Genomic DNA, 25636 nt, shown 5'->3' on the forward strand with positions numbered 1-25636 from the left:
GTCCTGGTTGCTTGTGCCTGATATGACTCCCTTTACCTTCCAGATAAGTATAAGCAATTACAGTAATGTAATATCTTTTTTGGTAGTTCAATAATATCTTCCCATATCTCATCACTTATCAATATCAAAGTATACTTTAAAAAATATTTCAGTCCTAATCAGCAAAAGAGCTATCAGGAATAGTAACTATAAATTTTAATCTTAAATCAAATAAATCCATTTTTTAATCCAATTTATCTCTTTTTCTAAACTATTAAACAAAAAAATTATCTCCCCATTTATAAACTATTCTTTAAAGCAGGGGTGTCAAAGTCAAGGCCCTTGGGCCAGATCCGGCCCGCGGGCTGCTTAGATCTGGCCCACAGGGCTACCCTGGAAACAGTGAAGGGAAAATGGAGCTCACAAGGGCCGCATGAGCCCCCACTCGAGCTCTGTTTTCAGTGGCAGAGGGTTGCAGGAGGCCACCGCAGCCAAAAATAAGAGCTCAGGAGCCTGTTTTTGCTGGCGGAGCAGTCGTGCCGCCACAGGCACCCCCCAACATAAGTGATGTCATGCTGGCCATTCCCACCCTGGTCACACCCATCCCTGCCCCCGAGGTCAAATACAACCCCAATGCAGCCCGCAATCAAATCGAGTTTGACACCTCTGCTTTAAAGCCTTTCAATCCTGGTCAAAAAGAAATCCAATTAATATCTACCAGAAACCACAGTGACATATTTTAATCCTGATCAGATACATTCACTTTATGAATCTTCTGTTTTCTTTTTAAAAGGATAATCTTTAATCCCATCAAATAACATCCCAGAAGTTCATTTGTTATCATTTTTTAATTTGTCTTCTTTTAGCTTGAATAATTTCTCTTTGTCTACTCTTAGGAACAGTTTGATTAGTTGAACAACTTCTTTTTATAAACCCAACAGGAAAGGCCTTCCAAGTTTTTATTCTGATTTATTATTTGCATGACTATTTAATTTTAATTTTATTTCTAAAATAAATACAAACTTCAACAGAAAAAAAGAGAAACAACAAAGCAAAAACTAAACAAGACAAAAAGTGCATTAAAAAACCATACATATATATTGCCCCCCCAGTTGAATATTGATACATTTCAACAATATACTCCCGCCCTTGCAAAACAGGTATACAATTTATAAGTTTCTATAGCTCTATTTGCTAAACTAATTTGACCTAGCATCTATTTACTTTAAAAAGGTAACAGGTAAAGCCAACAACACTACTACATTTCAAAGCCCTCTATTAACAATCTATGGTAATGCAGTGTTTAGAACGCAGTAGTGCAGGCTAATTCTGCTGACTGCCGGCTGCCAATAGTTTGGCAGCTCGATTCTCACCGGCTCAAGGTTGACTCAGTCTTCCATCCTTCCAAGATCAGTAAAATAAGGACCCATATTGTTGGGGGCAATATGTTCTGTAAACCACTTAGAGAGGGCTGTAAAACACTTTGAAAATGGTATATAAGTCTAAATGCTATTGCTATTGCCATTATTGTATTTCACATGCAGAAAGTCCACAACGGCTTCTAATCTACCATAAACCACTGCAATCATTATCTTTGATCAGTCCAGGATCAAGTATCTTCAATTGGTTCTTAATAATAAAAGTTTTTCTTTAAATTATAATTGGGGTCTTTTCCAACAATTGCATCTCATTCCTCAAAGTCATAATTCTCTGTTGTATCTCCACAGCACTTACTGTTCTGTAGTTTTTCATACAAGTTGAACCACATCTCTTTAACAGTTGTCTTCTGATTGAGTATAATAAATCTATTCCACAATCTCCATCAGTTTCCTTAAGAAAATGAAGTTCACTGCTGATGCATACTGCCATTTCTAAGCCTTTTAAATTCATACCACTTTCAGCTTTCTTCAACAAACATTATTCAATTTACCTTCGGAACAGCTTCCTCTCGGAAATTGTGGGAGCTTCATCACTTGAGACTTTCAAGAAGAGATTGGGCTGCCATTTGTCAGAAATGGTGTAGGGTCTCCTGCTTGGGCTAGATGACCTACAAGGTTCCTTCCAACTCTGTTAATTAACAATCTCTGCAACAAAGATTTTTTGTAACAAACAATACAAACTGTAACAAACCTGAAATTTTTTGAAGGCTTCTAAGAAGGCTTTGACATTAAATTGATCTGTCTCGTCTTTCTTTTATATCTCTTTTTGTGGACATTATAAAGAGTATATAATGTATAACGTTAATCCTTAATTTGTTTTTAATCCTTAATTTGGATTTTTAATATAATCCAAATTTCTTTCACAACAAAATGTAGATAATTTTTCTCAAAAACAAAAGATGTTCCATAACAAAATGTTTGCAGAAAAAGTTCAGATATTTCCCATGATAGAAAGTAAATAAAAAAAGAAAATTGCCATCTTTTCAGAGGAAAAAAAAGGAGACCAGAAATATATAGAAAAGCAAAATAAAGCCGCAAAGTTCTTTTAAAAACTAGTAAAATTTAAAATCCTTGCAGTACATTGATGAAGATGTAAATCAGATCAGATCATTTTCACTACCAAGGAGAAAAGTCTTTATGCTGTTGCCTTCCACGCAGCAAAAATGAAAGTGTTTCCTGACTCCAAAGCAAAGCAATAAAAAATGGTAAAAAGTTCACAGTCCAGCAAGAGGGTATAAAATCAATCAGTGTTCAGAGAATGAATTAAAAATGTAGGTCAAAAGCAAAAAGAAAAAAGAAAAGGAAAAAAAATTCAAAACATGATATTGAAAACCACACACCTCAAAAAAAAAATCAAATGGTAACGGGGAAAAATAGAGACCCAACTGTCTAGTCGCTCTTATTGATAATTGCAATCATCTAGCTTTCTCTTCCCAGGCAAGTACACAGTCATCAGTTGCTCCAATTCAAATCTGGGGAGATGTTCCCAAAGAGCTCACTTTGGCAGCAAAAGCAGTTGTTTGTCGGCATGAGAAAAATTCATCCTGTCACTTGGTGTGCCATTTTCTGGAGAATCCTGACACTTAATCCTCTTTAATTGTAAAAACATCAACTGGTTCCCTTTGTAAATCAATTTTGCCAGATTTAGCATGTTTTTTTCCTTATTGCTTTTGTAATGCAGCATTTTTTTAAAAATCAAATCAGTCAGTCTCTGTTTTATCCAATACAATTTGTTGCTTTCTATATCGTCTGCTTTAATATCAAGCAATCTTGTAAGCAACTTTTCAGTAAATTCTTTCTAAGCTGCACTAATTTCTTCTATGGCCAGATAGTGTTGCTTCATTGTATTAATGGGTCTGATAAAGGAGAATATTTGTAACTTACCCAAACTAAGTAATATAATCCATCAGTGCTAGTAAGGAGTGGGGTTTGTTCTCAATTTATATTCCAGTGGCTTACCCTGTCAGTGTTAGTAGGGAATCGTCTTAGTGGTTCTTTGGTTGGCTGTTTACCGTTAGTTTGTATGGCAGCTCCTTGATTGGGATATTGTTTATTTTTTGATTTTTGGTCTGAACTTAGTGTTAATTATTGTTGCTATTATTACTGTAGGTTGGTATTATTAATAGAGAACAGATATTTCATAGATTATCTCAAACACATCACACTCTACTTTAGAAGACAATGTAGAGTAAACGATTATATCTGGTGCACAATCCCTATAAAGATTCATATTGATACAAGTAAGCCTCAGATGATGACCACTCATTCAGTGACCATTCAAAATTTAATGAATATGTGATTCAGAGACAACAGAAACTGACATCCATCTCTGAACAATTCCAAGGCTTTCATAATAGATGGTAACAAAATTGTCTTCTGCCATGCCTACTGCGCTTGTTTCAATGAAGACCGTGGGATTGGATCTGCAAGAGGTGCTGTCACAGAAACACAAATGGTAGAATCTCCTGTTTGCAATGCACAAAAAATGCTAAGCATTCCTTTTATTTTCTAATCAATTGGACCTAATGAAGATGAGGACAGTAAATTAGAAACTATGGAGTCCTTGGTGCTCTCTGAGCTGATTGTATGTTTGCAGATATTTCATTATCCAATTTCTTTATATAAAACCCCACTCTACTTTATCAAATAAAAATTACCCTTACCCTGACCTCTAATAGAAAAGTTTTAAAAATTACTTTATAGTGGACATGTTTTTAGATCTTTTTAGGTATGTTGCTGGGATTTTGGCCATGTATAAAAGTTGAAGTTCAGTTTAATTTGATGGCAACTTTTCACTCTCTATGTCAAAGTGTGCATATGAATTTACTTACGGATGTCTATATAAGTGTGTACATATACAGTATGTGTATGTGCTTATATTTGTACATACTGCTTATCAAAATCTTTAATATTCTCAATCCTTCTCAAAGGTTATATTCAGCTTTTTCAAACTAATTATTCACACTTGAAGTTACTCGTATTAGTATCACAAAGCCATTAAAGATAAGTCATCTGTCTACTTTGGACTTATGGGAGAAAAAAATACACATAAGAGGCATTCAAGGTACTAACTTTCCTAGGCAAGATCTATCTAAGATTTCAGCATAGTTACATTCAGAAGAGATGAGTACTGGCATTTTTTTCATAAGTATCTATTCCTAATATACTCTCGGTATAGGAAGATGTCATCTTTTCCCAAAGGCTGCATAATACCCTTGCTTGCTTGGATGTGAGCATGAAAAATCTCAATAGATTTCCTGTCCACTTTAGGTGGCTGGACTTCGTAAATGTTGTCTTGGGAGAAAGCAGAGATAGGTGTTCTGTGAAAAGTAAATAAAGTAAAATAAATGTTAAACTCAGGAGAAATTTCAAGAGATAAGATAGAAATTCGAATCAGAGATTTCCTTTAATAGATATCAACAATACCATACAAAGGCTTCTCTTTCTTAATTATTCACATAGCAATATATAAAAAAGTATGTGACATATGCCATAATGTTTTACTGTCCCCTGTGGTATCTATTTTGTGACATTATTGAAGATTTTTAAATGCTTCCTACGTCCAAAATATCTGCTACTAAACTGTAGCTCACAAAACTTCAGCATACAGAAAAGAAGGAAAGGATGTAGTCAGACAACCTGAAAAAATTTATTCCTAATGAAATGGAAGGATACACCACAACACTTTTCAGGAGTCTTCTGGCTGCTACAGCCTCTCATGGCCCTGGAACATAATATGCTGGTTGATTGGTTGGTCAGTCTATCGGTTATTAATTAATTTAGTTAGTTAGTAATCAGAGGGAAACATTCTTGTATGATCTGTTTAATGGATTGCAAGGCTGGCAGTACTTCACTAATAATCTAATTTAATTAAACTTCCTCAAAATTTAGCAGTAATACTAGCTGCTAACTTATCTGCTTCCCTATTTTTGGCTACAATTTATGGTGGCCTCTTAAGGAACTGATATCTGTGCTGGCTATGCTTATTTTATTTTATTTATCTTGATTTTATTTTTAGTTCTACCCTATTTCCATGTCACTTGATGTTACTGAAGTCTGACAAATGATCAATACAATTTCATTTCACTGTTCAGTAGAAGTGTAGGTTTTGGGATGAGACTGTAGAGACTAGTTCATATTGCTGCTTCACCATGGAACTCAATGAGGTGACTTTGGAGCAGGAATTAACTCTCACCCCAATCAACTTCAGTATTATTATGTAGTTAAAATAAATAGAAACCTCTATACACAGTAGTGAGCTGTAGAAGAAAGGTGGGACAACATTGTCATAATAAGAGTAATGGTATAAAAACTAATTGGGCACCTATTGTTCTGCTTATGCAACTACTTTAGTCAATAGAAGAGGGACAGGTAAACCTTCCTTCTTTGCCACCCCTGCCATTACTAAAAAATGACTCTGAAGGCTTAGGGACTAGTTAAAACCAATTTTGGTAAAAGGAGCACGCATAGGAAGATAAATGATCTTTTGTAAGTTGAGCAAAGGTATTTCTCATCTTCTTTTCTAAAATCCCACGTTCCTCATCTTTCATGGTTGATTTGTTAACAATGTTAACATGGCAGGTATCTCTTTCCTACTTTTCAGTCAATCTATTCTGGGACTTGCATTTCCATGCAGCATTCTACTATATTTCATCTGTTTCATTACTGTGATCATGTGATGTCCTACCCTGGCTCTATGATAGCTTTGCTGTGATCCCACATGTAGGCCAAACTCTCTTAACAGTCTGGTTTCCTATTAGGTTTCTATTCTTACATTTCAGTACACAATATATTATTAATTTTACTCTTCTGATTCCACCATTCAAAAGACTTCAAAAGATTCTGCTTTTCGTCCTTGACATTCTGAATATTAGGAACTGCCTAATGACACCACCTTACTATTCCATAGGTCCATTTCGTGAAGACACTACAAATTCTTAATGTTCAAAATAAACTGGAAGACAATAACTTAGCTTTGTGCAGAGTCTTTATATATTGTCTTACAAAGTAAAAGTATAAATTATAATTCTGTTCCTCCAAGGAATACAGTGTGACCAGTGGCGGGATTCATTTTTTTTTACTACCAGTTCTGTGGCCGTAGCTTGGTGGGCGTGGCAGGGAAAGGATACTGTAAAATCTCCAGTCAGAGGTGGTATTTGCCGGTTCTCCGAACTACTCAAAATTTCCACTACCGGTTCTCTAGAACTGGTCAGAACCTGCTGAATACCACCTCTGAGTGTTACTTTTTAAAAAGTATCATTGTAATGTTTATTAGTTATTTTGTTAAATACAAAAAAGACCAGGATCCAATCTGGGTTGGTTAGCGGGACTAGAAGTTTTGTCTTCCGAGCTTTCAAACTCATACTGGAGCCCATCTCCAGGTAACTTCTCTCTAGCCTAGGCAGCAGTTGGCTGCAGAGAAGTTCTCTGAAGATGGACTCCAGTATGACTCCGAAAGCTTGGAAGACAAAACCTCTGGTCCCAGTGACTGACCCAGATGGGATTCTGCAACATTATCTTGGAACACGTATATTCCTTCCTTCATGACAAAAAAGACCATACTAATTGAAATAACAACCACCACCACCACCATCCTTACCGGGAGATGCCAGAGTCGAAAAAAAAGAAGTGGAAAAAAACACAAAATATCGACACCCGGCCATTGAAACTACGCGATTATGAATGAAACATATAAGTGATACGCATTGTCATCATGGCACTTGGTACCATATCCAAGAATTTTACAAAATACATCAAGAAAATGCAACTTCATGCAATAAGACCAGTGGAACTGCAAAAAACTGCTCTACTCGGAACATTGTACATTTTAAGAAAATACTTGGTCAATACCTAGGATGCTGGCAGCAACTCGTATCAACCATCAGTGCCAGTCAATAATATTTGTGATACATTTTTAAATGTTCAGTTGACTGAGTTTCATGTTTAATGAAATAATAATAATAATAATAATAATAATAATAATAATAATAATAATAATAATAATAATAATAATAAATAATCAGAACATAGTACATCTTAAGAAAATACTTGGTTGATACCTACGATGCTGGCAGCAACCCAGATCAACCATTAGCGCCAGTCAATTATATTTGTTATACATTTTAAAAAGTTCAGTTGACTTATTCATTCATGTTTAATGAATAAAAGAGATAATAATAATCTGCACAGCTCATCCTTAACTATGAATGAGAAAAAGAACTTTTCAAACATTGGATTGAGCACTCCATACTTACAAATTTATAACTCCACCTAAGTTTTTAGGAGAGAAAGTTTGGGAACTTTTTTCTTGCTTCTGCTGACTCTGTCCCAACTGAACAAACCTATGAACAGAGACAAAACAAGCACACTGGGAAACGTACTGTCTGAAATAATGAAAATAATATGTTTCTTGCAGACTTTGTAAGAGTCATACATCAGTAAGGGACATCAAGTTCCATTAAGGACAGCTTGAAAATACAATATATTTTCCTTGAAGTTAATTTGTGAGTGAGTAATGCAGGAGTTGAAATACTGTTAGGCTAGTGTAGTTACATTTGAGGGTCTTCATAACTTTCTTTTAACTAAAAGCCAAATACATTTTATTCAAAGGGTCACAGAGTAAATAAAGACAACCTTTTACTATTAACATGCTAATGTACAAAGGCAAGACTTTATTTATTAGATCTATAACCCATGCATGCAGTATATATCTTACATGCAGAAATATATATGTGTTCTTTCCCTAGATTTTATCTATTGAGAATGAGAGAGTTGGCGAAGTCTTTATGTGAATACCATCTAGTCAATTCACTTGTTGAACTAGACTTAATGCTCAAAAGCTTATATATTGCTCAATAATTGGTTCCAATGAAGCCTATTATCGAGCAGGCTAAAGAATACCATAGTCTAGCTGTTACAGCATCAGGCTTAAAAGAATACCATACCATGCTGTTACGGCATCATATAAAATACCAGCATTAGCAGAAAGGTGCAATAGCTATTAGAATCTTTCTTATTCTGTTCCATACATTACTGTGAAATCCAGACAATGGAGATTTGCTCCATTTGGTCTAATAACAAGAAATCATGGACAAGGTGAGTGATGTGCCGTGCAATAGATGGCAGAGCTTAGTATCACTTGGAAGGCTTTTAAAGTCAGAGCGAGAGTGGCTAGCATCTTGTATTTAAGACTGTGTAAATTTAGATTAAATTTAAAATTATATTTAGTAATGCAGCTAATTGTGTGATCTATCTTGTTTTATACTGCTGTTTCAAATTTAAAAAAGGTTTAGAATGAAGATGATAACTACCACCCATACTTCTTACTTCCAGATTTTCTTGGAGATGAAGAGATTTTAAAAAAAAGATATATGAGTTTATTTTAGAGATACACAATTAAACAACCTCTTAATGATCTATACCCAGTAACCTAAGCAAAATAAGCAATCTGTGAATTCTCTCACTGAGGTGAGTAGCATACTTCTGGTTGAAACATGTCCATTTTCTTTGTTGTTGTTTTTCAAATATTTAGGATTGCTTTCTTTTAGCATTAGCAAGATAATAATAACAAAAAAACCCTACCTTGTATATATGCTGAGATCATCTTCTGAAGGAGATTCTGAAAGATTAATTCCATAGACATCTTTGGTAGGTTGCACTACATTCTGAAACAAAGCAAGATAAAATCTTAGGGGCGATATGTCTTAGATTGTAAGTTTACTCAAATATTTCAAGAAATACAATTTAAAAAGCAGCAATACCCAACCCCCTTCTCCAAGAAAACAATTAAACACAATAAAACCACTAGCAAAGCAGAGACACAAGTGCTTCCCAAGGAAGTGTAGAAAGTTAGCACCCACCCCTCTCTTAAAAGAATGAAATAATCTAGGAAATATTTAAAAAACCGTGGAAGTTACGGAGGCGGCTCTCCCACCTGAGAAGCGGCTGAAACGCTTCCACGGTTCCTGCTGCTCCTGCCACTGTTATTGGAGATGGCGCTGGCGAGAGAGGGACAGCTGCAGCTCAGCCTGTGCGCTTGAAATGCAGGAACGGGCTATGCACCGGGACTTTTGCAAACTTGCAGAGCCCGAGGCTGGAGCACCAAGGGAAGCAGCAGCAGAGATGCTCGCTCGGCTCTTCTCACGCCCACCCAGCCGCTTGGGATTAAACTAAAATGCGGCGCTCAGAGCTCCCAGGTACCTCAAAATCTTTTTTTTCCCTGTTTTTACAGGGACGGTTGAAAAGTGGGAGCGACTCAGATGCTGTTGTTGGAGACGGCACTGGCAAGAGAGGTGTCAGCACCGGTGGGAACCGTGGAAGCTACGGAGGCCTGAGAAGCGGCTGAAATGCTGCCAGACATCCATGCCGACGCCGCCTGCCTGCTGACCCGGGTAAGGGATGGGTAAGGGAGCCCTCCGTGCTCCACCATGGTGTTAGGAGCGGCTGATGGTGAGGCATAGCTGCCTGCAGGGCACTCTTAATGGCAAGTTCCCCCCACCTTCCCCAATTTCACATGTTTTAAACTAGGCCTACATTTGGGAGGAGGGGCTTAATTTCATTTTATGCCTAGAAAACATGCTGGGTCTTCCTATTGGGGGGGGGTGTATTGTTGGAGAAACACGGTACTTAATAATCCATGTCACCACAGCTGCAAGGTTAGCTTGTGCCCAAAGATGGAAAGGTAATAAAATGCCAGACAAGATGGACATAATTAGAAAAATTTGGATGTGCACCAAAATGGATAAATTAACCCAAGAATTAAAAAATAAGACCAAATCTGATTATTATAAAATTTGTGAGAAGTTTTACCACTGGTTGAAAAAAAGGAAGGAACAAGAATATTAAAGATGTCTAAAGTTTTATGTATATATGTAAATTTGTATTATTTTCTATATTTATTACTTAATGATGTAAGACAATCAGGTATGTCAGGAGGTATGTAGTACATTCATTGTTGTTTTAAAATGTCTTATTTTTTGTATGTTTAATATTTTTTTTAAAAGAACAATTCCCTAATACAACTATTGGGTGTAACTGTACTGCAAAACTCGTGCTCACCGAACCGGTTATTACACCAGTTGAATCGCACCACTAGTCTTACCAAAGCAGTATATAGTGGTGCTAATACTTCACATCAGCAGTTTGTTGAACTGGTTGTTGGAAGAAATCATTAGGGCAGAGAACCGGTTGTTATATTATTTGAATCCCACCACTGCATGGTCTTCATACTATTTCTCTGTAGATTCAGCCTTGACTGCATTGGCTTTTTTGGCAGCTGCAGCACACTGCTGGCTAATACTTAAGTGGTTGTTCACTAGGAATCTTAGATCCCTCTCAGTTACTGTTCTTTGTTTACTGTAGAAGAAGCTACAATTAGTGCTTGCATGAGACAAGTTATCTAGACATTGGTACTACAGTACACTGTATCTTACTCCCTATTGAGACAGTATTTGAACATTTTGATGTCAGAAAACAAAAACAAGAGCTTCTTTACTCCATTTCACACACAAACACTTATTTCTATCTTTGCAACAGAGCAACATCTTCCAACACACCTGAAAGATAACTTTTACAGGGAGAACCCCAAATACTTCTGAAAAACCCTAAGAAGTCTGAGATCATTACAAACAAGCAAATGAGGATAGAACATGTCCAATTACAAAGGTAATTCTGAAATGCATCAGAAGAGAAGAAAATTAATAATAGAATCTCAGGTATGGGAGAAATGCAATATTGAATCATACATGATTAGCTATCTAAAACCTTTCATAGAAGTGCACTGCATTTCAACATTCTGATGCTGGTTCTTCTTTTTTAAAAAGAGGGATTTTTCCCCCCCACATGCTAGAAGGAAAATAGACTAGGCTACTTGGGAATTTTAGGATCTCTGAACAGAGATAAATGATCTGAAGTTAAAATGTTGTAGACACCTGCTTTTAGGAAAAAACACTTGTGTCTCCAAATATTATACAGGAAAATTAGATGCTACATCTGAGATTTCTAATACTTGTATTGATTTTCAAAAGAAATTGACATTTTTTAAAGTAAGTATAAATTGGTTGCAATGTTACAGTACAGTGCATGTGTCAACACTACAAGTGTTAACATTACCCAAATTATTTTGTGGGACTGTTTTACGTTTTTAAATTACTGGAACAATTATTTTCATTACCTTTCTTTGTCTCTTGCATGTTCCCATAAGCTCCCTGTGACTCATTTTTTCTCCAGATACAAGTATGAAGGGCAGAGAAGATGAGCCAGCAAGGTTAATTTTGTACCATGCTGTCAGGAACACATAGGTGCTTAAGTGAGAAAGAAATGGCCAGAGTTCATGGCAAGCCAACAGACAAGCAGGCAAGGGAACAAAGATCTGAGTTCAGGATGTAACGTTTCAGGATTATGTAGGGAAAAATGTAATGAAATAAGTGTATCTTATGCATTTTCTTAATAGTGTCTCCAGGCCATAAAATCCGCGGTGAAATGCCTTCACAAAGAAAAGTAGAAAAGGAAACAGAAATGTGAAAACAGAAAATTGAAATGAAATAAGAAATAACTAGAAACTATATTTCAGAGGTATAATCTTATAGTGAATGAAAAAAAATACTGTAGGGATGGATAAGCAGAAACGGGACATGTAATGTATCAATTTATAAGAAACCTTTTCTTCATTTATATGTGTAAGCAATACTTCAATCCACAAAAAACTCTAAATAACACATTAGTGCTGTTCCTTTTTTTCTTTTTTTCTGATCTAGTACTATTCATTAGATATCTACAATCAGTTTTGTTCATATTGGAAATATCTGCAGGACATACATAATCATAAGTGCTTGTTAGCATACATCTCTGTGACTGCTGGTTCCTATCTGAACAATCAGCTTATAATTCTAATTCTTCATGGGTTTTTTTCTTCAGTAATGTGTGTAATCATAAAACTGGGTGAAGGATAGATTTTCAAACTACAACTGTGTTCTCTAGATAGCTCCAGCCAAAAACATCTTCATTTTGCTTCTCATCAACACATGTAATTTTAAACAAACCATGGTCAGTTAATTTGCTAGCCCTGCTGCTAGGGGTGAGGAAAGAGTGGCGTACAGAACATTAGGGCTCTTTAAGCATAACATGATATACTTCTATCAATGGTCAGGATTCCAGAAAAAAGGGGAAAGATTATCAACACAAAGTATTTACTATTACTCAATTTAGAGCACTTCCAGTAATTAGCAATGTATCAAGACTAGTGACAGAAAAGAACCTTGCAACCTTTTTTATGATCTCAAGAGTAATGGCCTCAGAGCAAAAGAATAAAATCTTCCTCTAGATTATCTAGGCATCCACCTAGAAACAAAGTAGTGATTTGGGGACAAAGATTGGAGTAAAAGGAATTAAGGGGCACAGCTCATTAACACACATTGCCATCTAATTTCCCCAACTTCAGTAAGGGATAGCAACTCAGCTTTGGGGATGCTATTATACTTCCTCTTCAAAGGAACTTAGGATAAAGAACTAAAAATGGGCAATATTTCAGATAATTTTTGATGTTGTGTATAAGAAGGATCCCACAAATAATCTGCAATAATAAAACATTTCCCATTAATTCTCAATTTATGCAATTATAGCCATGCAAAATCAAAGAAGGTAAAAGATCAGCAGTGAGAAAGAGTCTATGTGTGCATATTCAGATGCACACCTCCAAAGAGATCATATGGTTTTTCCAGATGAAGGAACTAAAATATTTAATATTCCATGGATCTCAGAATATTATGCTACATACCCCACTAAACCTCCTCTTTGGCATCTAAAAGAGAGAATAAACCTTCAAATTTAAATGTAAATGTATTCAAATTAATTTATAAATAAATAAATTTATAAATAAATAAAGTAAATAAAATAATAAATATACTAAATTTAAATATTTAGATATTAGATGAAACCTATATTTGAAGCTACTGCTGTCCCACCTGAAAACCATCAGGCTGTGTGCTTTCTCCACTTCTCTTCTCCCTTTATACAATGACTTCATCTCAAACGATCCATTTGTTAAAATACTGAAGTTTGCAGATGATACAACAGTGATTGGTCTCATTCGAGACAATGATGAATCCGATACAGACAGGAGGTTGTTCAACTTGCCTCGTGGTGTAACCAGAACTATCTGGAACTGAACACACTCAAAAACGTAGAAATGGTAGTAGTCTTTAGAAGAAACCCTCCGATACTACCACCTATTACAATACTAGACAACACAGTATCAACAGTAGAGCCCTTCAAATTTCTAGGTTCTATCATATCACAAGACCTAAAATGGACACCTAACATTAAAAACGTCATCAAAAAAGCACAACAAAGAATGTTCTTTCTGCACCAACTCAGAAAGCTTAAATTGCCCAATGAGCTGCTGATACAGTTCTACAGAGGAATTATTGAGTCTATCATCTGCACCTCTATAACTGTCTGGTTCGGTTCTGCAACCCAACTGGACAGACAAAGACTTCAGACGATAATTAACACTGCAGAAAAAATAATTACTATCAACTTGCCTTCAATCGAGGATCTGTATACTGCACAAGTTAAAAAGAGGGCTGTAAAAATATTTACAGACCTCTCACATCCTGGACATAAACTGTTTCAACTCCTTCCCTCAAAATGACACTATAGAGCACTGCACACCAGAACAACTAGACACAAGATCAGTTTTTTCCTGAAAGCCATCACTCTGCTAAACAAATAATTCCCTCAACTCTGTCCAACTATTAACAAAGTCTGCACTACTATTACTATTAATCTTCTCATCACTCCTTATCACCCATCCCCTCCCACTTGTGACTGTATTGACTGTTTCCTAATATGATTTGATTGCTTATTGTACCCTATGACTATGATTAAGTATTGTACCTTATGATTCTTGACTCTTGATGAATGTATCTTTTCTTTTATGTACACCGAGAGCATTTGCACCAAGACAAATTCCTTGTGTGTCCAATCACACTTAGCCAATAAAGAATTCTATCTATCTTCTATCTTGAGGGCATCTGCTTAGTATAAGAACATGGTTTGGCCCTGACTTCTTCTCACTAACTACAATTTGAACATATTGTGGCTCTCCAAATTTGGGAATCATAGTATCAGATACTGTTAATCTGATTAATGTAAAATTAAAAGCAAAAATGTTTGGACCTGGAGACAAACAAGCATCCAGCAGAGGTTATATGCACAGGTTGCAGCTTCCAGATACTCTTCAAGGGTATAGCACATTGTAGTAGTCAATGCAGGAGATGACCAGAGGATGAGTGATGGAGACAAGGGCTCCCAATCTAGGAAAGGCATATAATTCAAAGTTGTACAAAGGCCCTCCTACCTACTATGACTGCCACTTGCTCCTCAAGCAGGAATCATGAGTACAGGAGGATTCCCAGCTTACACACTAAGTCCACCTAGGGCATAGCAACCTCATCCAAGACCAGAGATGTAAACCCCCAGATATACAGGAAACCACCTCCCACACCCATGGGCTTAATTATGGCCCATAGTCCCAATCTGGCCAGTAGTATAAAATTCTTCTTGCATATGATGTTTTGAAAGACAAGGCACATTTTTATCTTTGATTGTCCATACAGTTGTGCTCTGAACTTTTCCTTGTACAATCTTAAATGTCTAAGTTGTGCTGAAACAAAATTGCCAAGATGCCTCATCTTATTGTGTTTACATATCTTCATTAACATCAGCAGATATCGAAGCATTATAATGGTAGTGAATCAGTCTGCACAAGGGTATCATCTGGCAAAATTAGTATTCCTATTTGAAAATGTAGTATTAAGCTATATTTCTATATTAAGCCAATATTCTATTAATCCATTTTTCACTCCTGGCTGAATTATCTAGTTTAATTTAAAACACTGATACATATCAAGTACTTCACGGTATATTTTCTGCATGAAATCTAATCAGTTGCACAATCCCCTTTAAAATTGCTTTTTAAGTACTCCATCTGCTTTCCGAGGTCCCTCCTCAGTGTTTTTATTTTGGTTTTATCTTGTTGTGATTGCCTTTGTATCTTAGCAAAAAAAATGTCTCTAATGCAGAGAGAAAATCAGATGTGTAAGCCTTCGCTACATATTGAATACAAAGCAGAATAGCAGATATAAAACTGTGCCCATCTTTGTGGCACCTCAATTTCTTACTTCTGTTATTTTGGTATTGTCTCCAGCATCTGATATTTTCACAGGTGTTGAACGCTGAGAGGTAGCACCCTCATCTTCTTTATCAGTTCCAGAATCATCCTCAGAGCTGCTGGACACGGCCTCCTCGCTGGGGGGCGGAGGAGCACTAGCAGCTGTTTTACGTTGCAGTACTGTTTCTTCTCCTCGGTTGCTTTTGTTCCTGAGGAAGGACACAATTGTGAATTCAAAAAAACAGAAACAGAACAAAAGAATTGTTCTTTTCCTTATGTTAATTGGTGCTAGATTTTCCCCCACTCTTGATATATCATCAGAGTGAAAGCTGCACTTAACCTTTAATTAACATGGCAGAAGTCACACATTTAAAAATAATAGATGGACAAGAACCATATCAAAATCTGATTTAATTTCGTTTAAACTTCATTACAAATCAGTTGTTAATGAACTGAAATTAACAGTAGCTTGTTTCTTAACTTGTCTTTTGTTGTGATTAACAACAAAACATGTTTCCAAAGTTTATCAAATGTTAAATTTTGATAAAATTTGGAAACATGTTTATCAATTCACCCAAGGCTTTTTTAGGGGGGTGACTGTCATCCAGATTCTGCACACTTTTGACACATTGGGGATAGGAGTAAAAATATTCAATTTCTTCTTAAAGAAGTTCTATTTCCCTAAACTTAACAATAGCAATATGAACCTGAGGATATCCTAAGTAGGAAAGAACTGTGGTTTATATTAATTGTTAAACCAAATAAATATGAATGGTGGCTGTGGGAAAACATTAATTTAAAACAGAGATTCTGATAAAGGAATGGGAACCCCTGGGACTACTCTCAATCTCTCATCAACACTTTTTTTTTACAAAGAGAGTATTATTAATAACACTAATCCAAAGGGTAATAAAATATCCAATTTGATCTAGTGGTGTTAGTTGGCAGGGCTCAGAAGACGGGCCTTTCCTGGGAAGGCCCTGTTTTAGGGAATATTCTCCCCTCAGAGATTAGAAAGGCCCCAACTCTGCTGGCCTTTTGTAATGCTTTATGAGCTTGGCTCTATACCCAAGCCTAGGGCTCTGAAAGTGTTAAGGGGTCCATCTTTTGACTTTACTATCATTTTTACTATTATACTATTTACTGATTAATTGTTTTAGCTGCTGTGTATATTTATTTTGGATGTTTTTATTATTCTAAATATTTTAAAGTTTTAATCTGTTTTTATATTTTTGGAACTAGAAGCCATTCAGAGGTATTGGTTGAGAAGGGCAGCTATAGAAATGGAATGAATGAATAAATGAAAGAATAAAATCCAGCTCACAGTTATGATTACTAGAAAGAGAAAAGCTCATAGGATCAAGGGAGAGACCATGTTGTCAAATAGTAATATATGTTGAAATAACTGCAGCTGAAGACAGGTTGGGTGATATGTTTTTTCTCCCAAAATATAAAATAGATACATTATGCATTGTTGAGTTTCCCACCTATTAACTGCTAGAAGCTGGCTTTATTGGGAATTGTGCAGCATACAATTTTGTCAATCAAACAAACAAAACAACAACAACATCCTTAATGTAGCTTTCATTTCACCTAAAATTGCCACAAGCTTGTCTGGGGATGATTTGGGCTTCCTCTTTCTTTGAATAGCATTTTCTGCAGAGCTTGTGGAAGTGGAGGAATAAGATAAAGAGTGCAAAGATAAGAAGTGCCAGAGAAGAGAAAAGGAAAGATCAAAATCATCCTGATTTAACTCTGTCTGGTTTAAAAGATGGAAAAGAAATATTCTTGCTAGTCTAAGTTTATGTCAACTCACTTTACAATAGTAAAACAGTTCTGTTTCCTGACTTGATCTACCTCAAAGAGCTGACAATGGCATATAACATTTATATCTGAGCTTTTTCAATGTCTTGCATTTCAATGTTTTTCTAATAAACCACTAAAATACTGATGGTTAGTAATATTCTAGGTTAAATAAATGGGCGTTGGTTCTTACCTGACACGCCATTTCTCTGGAGCCGTGAGGATCATCCAGAGAGTGGGAGGTGCTCCAGTCTGCGTCGTTGAAGGCTGAGCTTAATTACTGAGGAACGCTCCGCCCTCCATCACGTGGCTCCCTTGCGTTCCCCAGTTTGCGCGAAGACGAGAGTGAAGAGAAGGTCGTGCTCTCATCTTCCTATGCTAAAGAGTTCATTGGCCAAAACAAGGTCCCACCAGAGGGTAAAATTAAAGGGTGGGGCTGGATGATCCTCACGGCTCCAGAGAAATGGCGTGTCAGGTAAGAACCAACGCCCATTCTCCTGAGAGCCGTTCGGATCATCCAGAGAGTGGGACATACCAAAGCTTGGCTGTCCTACGGGAGGGACTCCGTCTGGTCCTGCAACCTCTGAGGTTCCCTGAAGACTCGCTGAAGGACTCGTCTACCAAACGAAGCCTCTGCCGAGGCAAACGTATCTATCTTATAGTGTCTAATGAAAGGAGATGGGGATGCCCAAGTGGCTGCCCTACAAATATCGGAAATTGGAGCCTGAGTGGCCCAAGCTGCCGAGGTGGCTGCACTTCTGGTGGAGTGCGCTGTGATCCCCCTGGGTACCGGCAGAGCCTGGGACAAATAGGCCTTGGAAATAGTAGCCCTAATCCAGCGGCCGATGGTTGACGGGGACACTTTGTGGCCTAGTGATTTGGGCTGGAAGGAAAGGAATAAGGATTCTGATCTCTGGAAGGGTTGGGTACGTTTAATGTAAATGCGTAGAGCCCGCCTAACGTCCAGGGTGTGCCAAAGCTGCTCCCTTTCCCGCGAGGGATTGGGCCCTATGGAAGGCCAAGTTGACCTTGGACAGGAAGGTAGGGTCCGGTCGGAGGACCACCCGATCGGCATGGAAGATGCAAAGGTCCTTCCTTACCGACAAGGCTGCTAGCTCTGATATTTGGCGGGCCGAAGTAATAGCCACCAGGAACACGACCTTGAACGTTAGGAACTGGAGGGAGGCTTCCCTGAGGGGCTCAAAGGGGTGTTTAGTGAGGGACACCAGGACCTTATTAAGATCCCAGGTAGGATATCGATGTATGGTTGGGGGACACAAGTTGGTGACTCCTCTGAGGAATGCCCGAATACGAGGGTGGTGGGAGAGGGAACCCAGATTATCACAGGCAATGACTGTTGAGAGAGCTGCGACCTGACGCTGCAAGGTGTTTGGAGAAAGACCCTTCCTCAAGCCCTCTTGGAGGAACTCCAAAACTTGAGCGATGGAAGGTGAAAGCGGGTTGACCTGAAGACTATGGCACCACTTGCAGAAGCTATTCCAAGTGGCATCGTATATACGGGTTGTTGGAGGCCGCCTGGCAGCTAAAATGGTAGCAATAACCTGGTCAGGGAAGTGTTCGTTTTTTAAGCGTTCCCACTCAACCTCCAAACGGCTAACTGGAGCCACTGAGGGTCCGGGTGTTGGAGGGGCCCCTGGGAGAGGGATATCCTGTTCGAGGGAATTTTCCAGGGAGGGGCCACCGACAAGTTGCGGAGGTCCGCAAACCAAGGGCGCCTGGGCCAGAAGGGGGCCACTAGAATCAGCTCCGCTCTCTCGGAGATAAGCTTCTGGATGACTCTGGGAAGCAGGGCTAGTGGAGGGAATGCATATAGGAGCCCTGTGGGCCAGGGACAACGGAGGGCGTCGTAATTCTCGGCCCCGTGGGAGGGGTACCTGGAGAAAAACCTGGGGAGTTGTGTGTTGAGTGGGGAGGCGAAGAGATCCACTAATGGAAGACCGAACATCCTGGTCGCCTCCCTGAACAGTGACGGGTGGATGCGCCACTCGGACTGGTCCACCGTGGTCCTGCTTAGCCAATCCGCTTGGGTGTTTGAGACCCCTGAGATGTGTTCGGCTTTGAGGGAGAGGAGATTGCACTCCGCCCAACTGCAAAGGCGCTCGGCCTCTCTCATCAAACTGATAGACTGGGTGCCCCCCTGTCGGTTGACGTGAGCCTTGGCGGTGACGTTGTCCGTGAGTATGAGGACATGCCGCCCGCGTACGTGCGGAAGGAAATTGCGCAGGGCCAAGTGGATCGCGCGGAGTTCCAACCAGTTTATACTGCATTCCCGTTCTACCTGTGACCATCTGCCCTGTGTTGAGAGGGAGTGGATGTGGGCGCCCCATCCGGACAGGCTGGCGTCTGTGGTGAGGGTGAGGCATTGGGGCTCCTTGAAGAAATGGCCCTTGTTGATGGTGGGACGGGTCCACCAGAGGAGAGACGTGAGGACCCTTGAAGGCATCTTGACTGAGGCCTTTGAATTGCTTCTGCCGGTCTGCTGGAACGGGAACAAGAACCACTGTAGGGATCTAGTCTGTAAACGGGCCCATGGAACAATGGAGATACAAGAGACCATTTTACCCAGTAATTTAGACAATTCTAAAATTGTTACCTTCCTTGATCGCCTGATATGTTTGACGGCTTCCTGGATGCTAAGGAATCTCTCTGAGGAAAGGAAAACTTTACCCTGAACTGAGTCAATGACGGCCCCCAAGTGGGTGATCCGTGTAGATGGTGACAGTTGGCTCTTTTGCCAATTAACTAGGAAGCCATGGTCTTGGAGGGCCGAGAGAGTGGCTCTAATATCCCTCTCTGCTTGGGTTCTGGAGGGAGAGAGGATGAGGATGTCATCCAGGTAGCAATGGAGGCGGACCGGGAGGTTCCTGAGATGGGCCGCCAGGGCCGCGAGGACCTTGGTGAAGGTTCTCGGGGCAGAGGCCAGCCCAAAGGGAAGGGCCACATATTGGAAGTGGCGATGGTTGTAGCAGAACCTGAGGAATTTGAAATGGGAGGGCCGGATAGGGATGTGAAGGTATGCCTCGGAAAGGTCTATGGAGGATAGCCAATCCCCCTGCCGGATGCTGAGTACGATGGACTGTAGGGTGTGCATCTTGAACCTGCGATAAACTAAATAACGGTTAAGGCGTTTCAGGTCCAGAATGGCCCTCCATTCGCCCGAGGATTTAGGGACCACGAAGAGGTGGGAGTAGAACCCCTGCCCCCGCTGGGATGGTGGGACGGGTTGAATGGCCTGTATGGTGAGGAGATGACGGATTGCTGAATCCATTAAGTTGCGTTTGGAGGGGTCCCTTGAGGGGGGGGGATGCCATAAAGAAGTCAGGGTGGGCGCGCTGGAACTCAAGCGTGAGACCAAGTCTGACGGTATCACGGACCCAGGCATCAGAAGTGGAGGACTCCCATCGGTCGGCGAAGTGCCTGAGGCGTCCGCCGATGGGAAGGGAGGGACGGGATCTATCTACGCCGGAAGGGCTTCCCTCCTGAACCCCTGAAGGGGCGCCTGTAGCCGCTGCCCCTCCTGTTCCTGTCGCCCGGATCGGTTCGGTCCTGGGGCTGGAATGGCCGGAAGGAGGGGGGCCTAGGGTACCTGGGCGGGAAGGGAGGCTGGTAGAAGGGACGGGAGGAACCTCTCCGAAATGGCTGAGGGGCTCTAGATTCTGACCTCCGAAAAAGAGGAGGGAGAAATTTTTTCTTGCTTCAGGTTTCAGAAAGCAAGGGGTCCAGAGCAGTACCAAACAGTTTGTCTCCCTTTATGGGGGCAGTGGCCAGCTTAACCTTGTTTTTTATGTCCGCCTGCCAGTACTTGAGCCAGAGCAGGCGGCGAGCTGTGACATGGGATGTTATTGCTCGTGCGGAAAACTTAACCGCGTGGTAGGTGGCGTCGGCGGAGAACTCTGCCGCGGCCATCAATTTTGCTATGTCTTGGTGAGCCCTTGTGTTGGAGGGGGAGACGTGCTGCTTCAGTTGACGAAGCCACCGGATAGAAGATCTGGTGAAGAAGGAAGCGGCAGTGGCCGATCTAATGGCCCAGGTGTCCGCTTGATGAGCCCTACGAAAAGCGAGCTCAGACCTCTTGTCCTCGGGTTTGAGGGCCTCTAGGGGATCACTGGGGGACGACGAAGAGTCCAGGCCAACGATGGGCTCATCTACCTCAGGGGTGTTAAGTAAGTCGCAGAAGGTTGACTCGAGGTTGAAGAACCTCTTGTCCAGGCTGGATGGGGCGGGGGGGGGGGCTTGTGGAATTCAGCTGGTTCGAGACCAGGTCGTGAAATAAGGGTGGGGCCGGGATTACCTCCGCCTCCACCACAGGCTGTCTAAAAATGGCATCCTCCTGGCCTTCCGCCGGGGAGGAGAGAGTCAAGGAGGGCTGCACGGACAGGCCAGAAATATTCCTGGCTTTAAATAACAGCGACTTGAACATGTGTGGTTTGAACAGTCCCGTAACTGTGGGTTGGTCCGGGGTGAGGCCCTCGTCCTCGGACATGTCCCCCTCCATAGGGTCTACCTCCGATAGGGGCTCCTCTTGGTGCATAGACCCCCATTTCAATTCCTCCTCCACCCCAAACTGATCTAGGTTCTCCATGGCCTCCTCCAGATCTCTTTCTGGGAGAGGGCTGCCCCCTTGTAAAGGTACCTGACCACAAAAGGGATCCGAACTGGGCGAGGACCTGACAGATGGCGGGTCGTGTTCGGGCGCCGAGGGGGGACCGGACCTGGACATCTGCTGAAGGCCCTCTGCTATCCCCTGGCGAATGGCCCGTTCCATCCATGCCTGCACGTGTGCAGGGATCTCTGATGTGACGGCCTCCTCCGGGCGCAGGCCAGCGGCCCTGGGCGTAAATGTAGCTTCAGGAGTCCGTCTGGTCGATGGACCGGGGACCTGTTGTCCCTGGGATGGGCTGTGCCTGGAGAGGGAAGAACAAACTGGAGGAGGGGGGGGTGTCTGGAGGTAGAAGGAGCTGAGGGCGGGAGGGTTGGAAGAACCGGTTGTGCCTCTCTAGATCGCCTGTCAAATTCTTTCTCTAGAGCCCTATGACGTCGTAGGGCGTCTCTCTGAGAAGCCTTAGAGGTCTCCTTAGGGGCTTCCTTAGCCTGTTTGCGCAGGTGATAGGATTTAGATTTGGCCTTCAAAGAAGGGCGCTTGTTGGAGTTGTCATCTGCCATTATAGAGAAAGGACTGCAATACAATTTTAAGGGCGGTTGGCTCGCCAAGGGTTCGACCTACAACGAAGGCCGGGTGTCCTTTCAGCTGGTCCACACACACCTTTTGGAATTTAGATGTACAAATTCTATAATATAGCAGTTGGTATAATTATTAAGATCCTTGTGCACCACCAGGATTGGAATCCAATAGGTGCAGGAATGTTAAGATTCAATATCGATAAGATGAAAAAATACTAGGTATGAATTCACAATAAGTCTATATATGTGTGTGTGTGATATATATATATATATATATATATATATATATATATATATATATATATGTATGATGGTGTTCGGATTCACGTTCATTGTAGTTTAGTTGTCAGCAGTTCGCATCATCAGCTTCGACCTGTCAGAGTCAGACTTAAGTGTTTCAGATTTGCAGTTTGCGTGTGCAGAATGGTTTTTCTTCATCTGATTGGTGCTGGTCTGTTGCTCGAGTTGTGGTCCTTGATTGGTTCTAATATCTTCTGTCTGTTTTTGGCTCTTTTTGTATCTTTTGTATTTGATCAAGATACAAAAAGAGCCAAAAACAGACAGAAGATATTAGAGACACCAATCAAGCAGAACACAGCAAACTCCGAGACCAATAAACACAGACCAAGACTCCCAACCAATCAGGATGAAGAAAAACCATTCTGGCACAGCAATAGGCTGCCCCAAATTCAAATCTGAAACTACTGTAAAAGTCTGACTCACAGACGGACACAATACAGAAGCCTGATGATGGCAGATGAGATTCTGCTGAAACGCTGTACAACTTTAAAAGAACTACAATGACGTGGGAAAATACCCAACCAAGCCGAACACCATACATGTAAGTACCCCAAAACTTAAGAAAACATATATATATATATATATATATATATATATATATATATATATATATATATATGTATCTAGACCTGCAAAAAGCAGTTATACAATTGTTAATCAATAGTAATATTATTATTATTAATAATAATAATAATATTATTAATATTATTAATATTATTATTGATATTATTAAAATAATATTATAATTATTATTGTTATATGAGTCTTCCTGCTAACTGACACCAATGTTTCGAATTAGAACGCCTGAGGCTGTAATGAGGCCTCTGGCAGCAGGAGCTCCCAGGCAACAACCGGGAGGGATAGGCTGCTAAATCCTGCCCTGAGCCTGCTGCGGAAGGCCAACATATTGTCCAAATTCACAGATTGATCAACCGGTCCTCTGGCTGAAAGGCCTATATGCAAAATCAGTCACTTCGCAGCACAATGAGGCCTCAAAATGGCGCCCGACACGTGGCGGTGCCCAAAATGGCGGCCGCCCACGCTCCTGTAATCACGGGCTGCTCAGGGCCGAGTAGGGACCTCTCTGGCACCTAGAATGCCGAGAGAAGGTAGTTAGAGCTGTTCCCCTACCTGTGGTAAGCGGCGTTAGCGGTGTGGGGGGGGGAATACCAGCAGCGCTATCTGGCGCGTTTAACCAAGCCGCTGCGATCGCGGCGAGAAGAACAGCAGGGAAACGTCCAAATTGGGGAGGGAGGATTGGCGCCGAAGTGCAAAAGCCGCCCATTCTACAACCCCCCTGGGGGTGAAAAAAACGCGCTCCCCTTGCATCCCTTATATGATGCGCTAGAGGCTAAGGAAGGAAAGGATTGTCCCTTTAGATCGATAATTCAAACCTGAGTAGCTAATCGCTTGAATCGGCCAGGAGTGGTGAACTACACAGCCTAATCTCACCAAGGCTGAGCGCAAACTGGGGAATGCAAGGGAGCCACGTGATGGAGGGCGGAGCGTTCCTCAGTAATTAAGCTCAGCCTTCAACGACGCAGACTGGAGCACCTCCCACTCTCTGGATGATCCGAACGGCTCTCAGGAGAATAAACCATTCAAACTTGAAAAGTAGGAAGGAGAGACACCACTATCCCTGATATACCTCCAGATTAAGAGATCTGGAACATTATAGCTTCAGTAAGACATTGCACATAATGCCCCCTTAACAGAAGCTTCATGGATTTCTCCATAAAATATCATACTATGCTTTCATTATTTCCACTTGCTAGAGTCCTTGATCCTTTAAATTCTGTTAGACTTTCTGTTCCAGCTAAAACTACAGTTTGTTCTGCCTCTGGGCCATTTGGCCCTTCATGTCATCTATGACTTTGACTACACATTTTAATCTGAGGTGCAAAAACATTAGGAAAGAAATGCCCACTTAAAATGGCTTTTAATGTTTAGATTATCAAGTAAAACTCTACAAACAAAGGTAAAGAGCAAAGGATGACGTTGTTAGCTGAACTGAGTCATTTGCCAACACTTAAAAGTCCAGCCTAGAAAACAGTAAATTGCAAACTAGTGAAGTAGTTAAATGGCTCCAGATCAAGATCAGAACATTTTGACACTGATATCATTGAAAGAGTAATGCGTCTCTGAACTATTTCAAGAGGAAAAAATGCAATTGATCTATATGAGGCATGATATATTAAGAACAAAATATGACTTTTGATTTTCAGTACAGATAGTCTTATTGATCACTAGCATACAATTACAGTATTTATCTCCTTAAAGACATATAAGAATGTTGCTTTCAGCAAATTGATTTTTAGAGAGTGAGGACAGAGATTAAGAAATGAAACTACCCTTATGTTCCTTTTTAAAAAGGGGATCATTAAAAATAAAAACAAGAACAGAATGTAAAAATTTAAGAAAAAATCTTGTAAGTACTCAAATGAAGCAGTAGTTAGTTTTGATTCAGTAGTTATAACATGAAAAGTAAAGTCTTTTATCAGGCACATTACAAAATGTTTGAGCAAAACTAGGATAATCAACAGAGTTTGAAGATCTCCCAACACAGAAAACTCTGTACCCTTAGCTGTCACAAGACCATTAACTGCAATTTTTGTATGTATAGTTCTAGATCTGATGTGAATTCTTAAGATTGCTTAATGCACTGTGGGAACAGGTGAACAAAATGTTAACAGTGTTGCAACAGTAAATTTTAATAGGGAAACATATGTGTAGAAGTCATGCT

At 40.3% G+C, this 25636-nt stretch overlaps 1 protein-coding gene across 1 annotated transcript in view; it reads right to left on the reverse strand.

The window, feature by feature from the left end:
- Window positions 1-935: 935 nt before the first annotated feature.
- The window catches only part of FIG4 (FIG4 phosphoinositide 5-phosphatase), an 86568-nt gene continuing 61867 nt past the window's right edge, over window positions 936-25636 (reverse strand). The window contains exons 20-23 of the mRNA XM_026666664.2: window positions 15599-15797; window positions 9000-9082; window positions 7673-7759; window positions 936-4738 (exon numbers count right to left, since the gene is read on the reverse strand). Coding sequence (XP_026522449.2) covers window positions 4561-4738; window positions 7673-7759; window positions 9000-9082; window positions 15599-15797 — 547 coding nt within the window. The 3' untranslated portion in view covers window positions 936-4560. The remainder of the gene's footprint in view (window positions 4739-7672; window positions 7760-8999; window positions 9083-15598; window positions 15798-25636) is intronic.

The sequence above is a fragment of the Notechis scutatus genome, chromosome 1 (genome assembly GCF_049901735.1).
Source record: "Notechis scutatus isolate UNSWTSFEM ecotype Mainland chromosome 1, rNotScu1.2, whole genome shotgun sequence".
In the NCBI taxonomy this organism is placed as follows: domain Eukaryota; kingdom Metazoa; phylum Chordata; class Lepidosauria; order Squamata; family Elapidae; genus Notechis; species Notechis scutatus.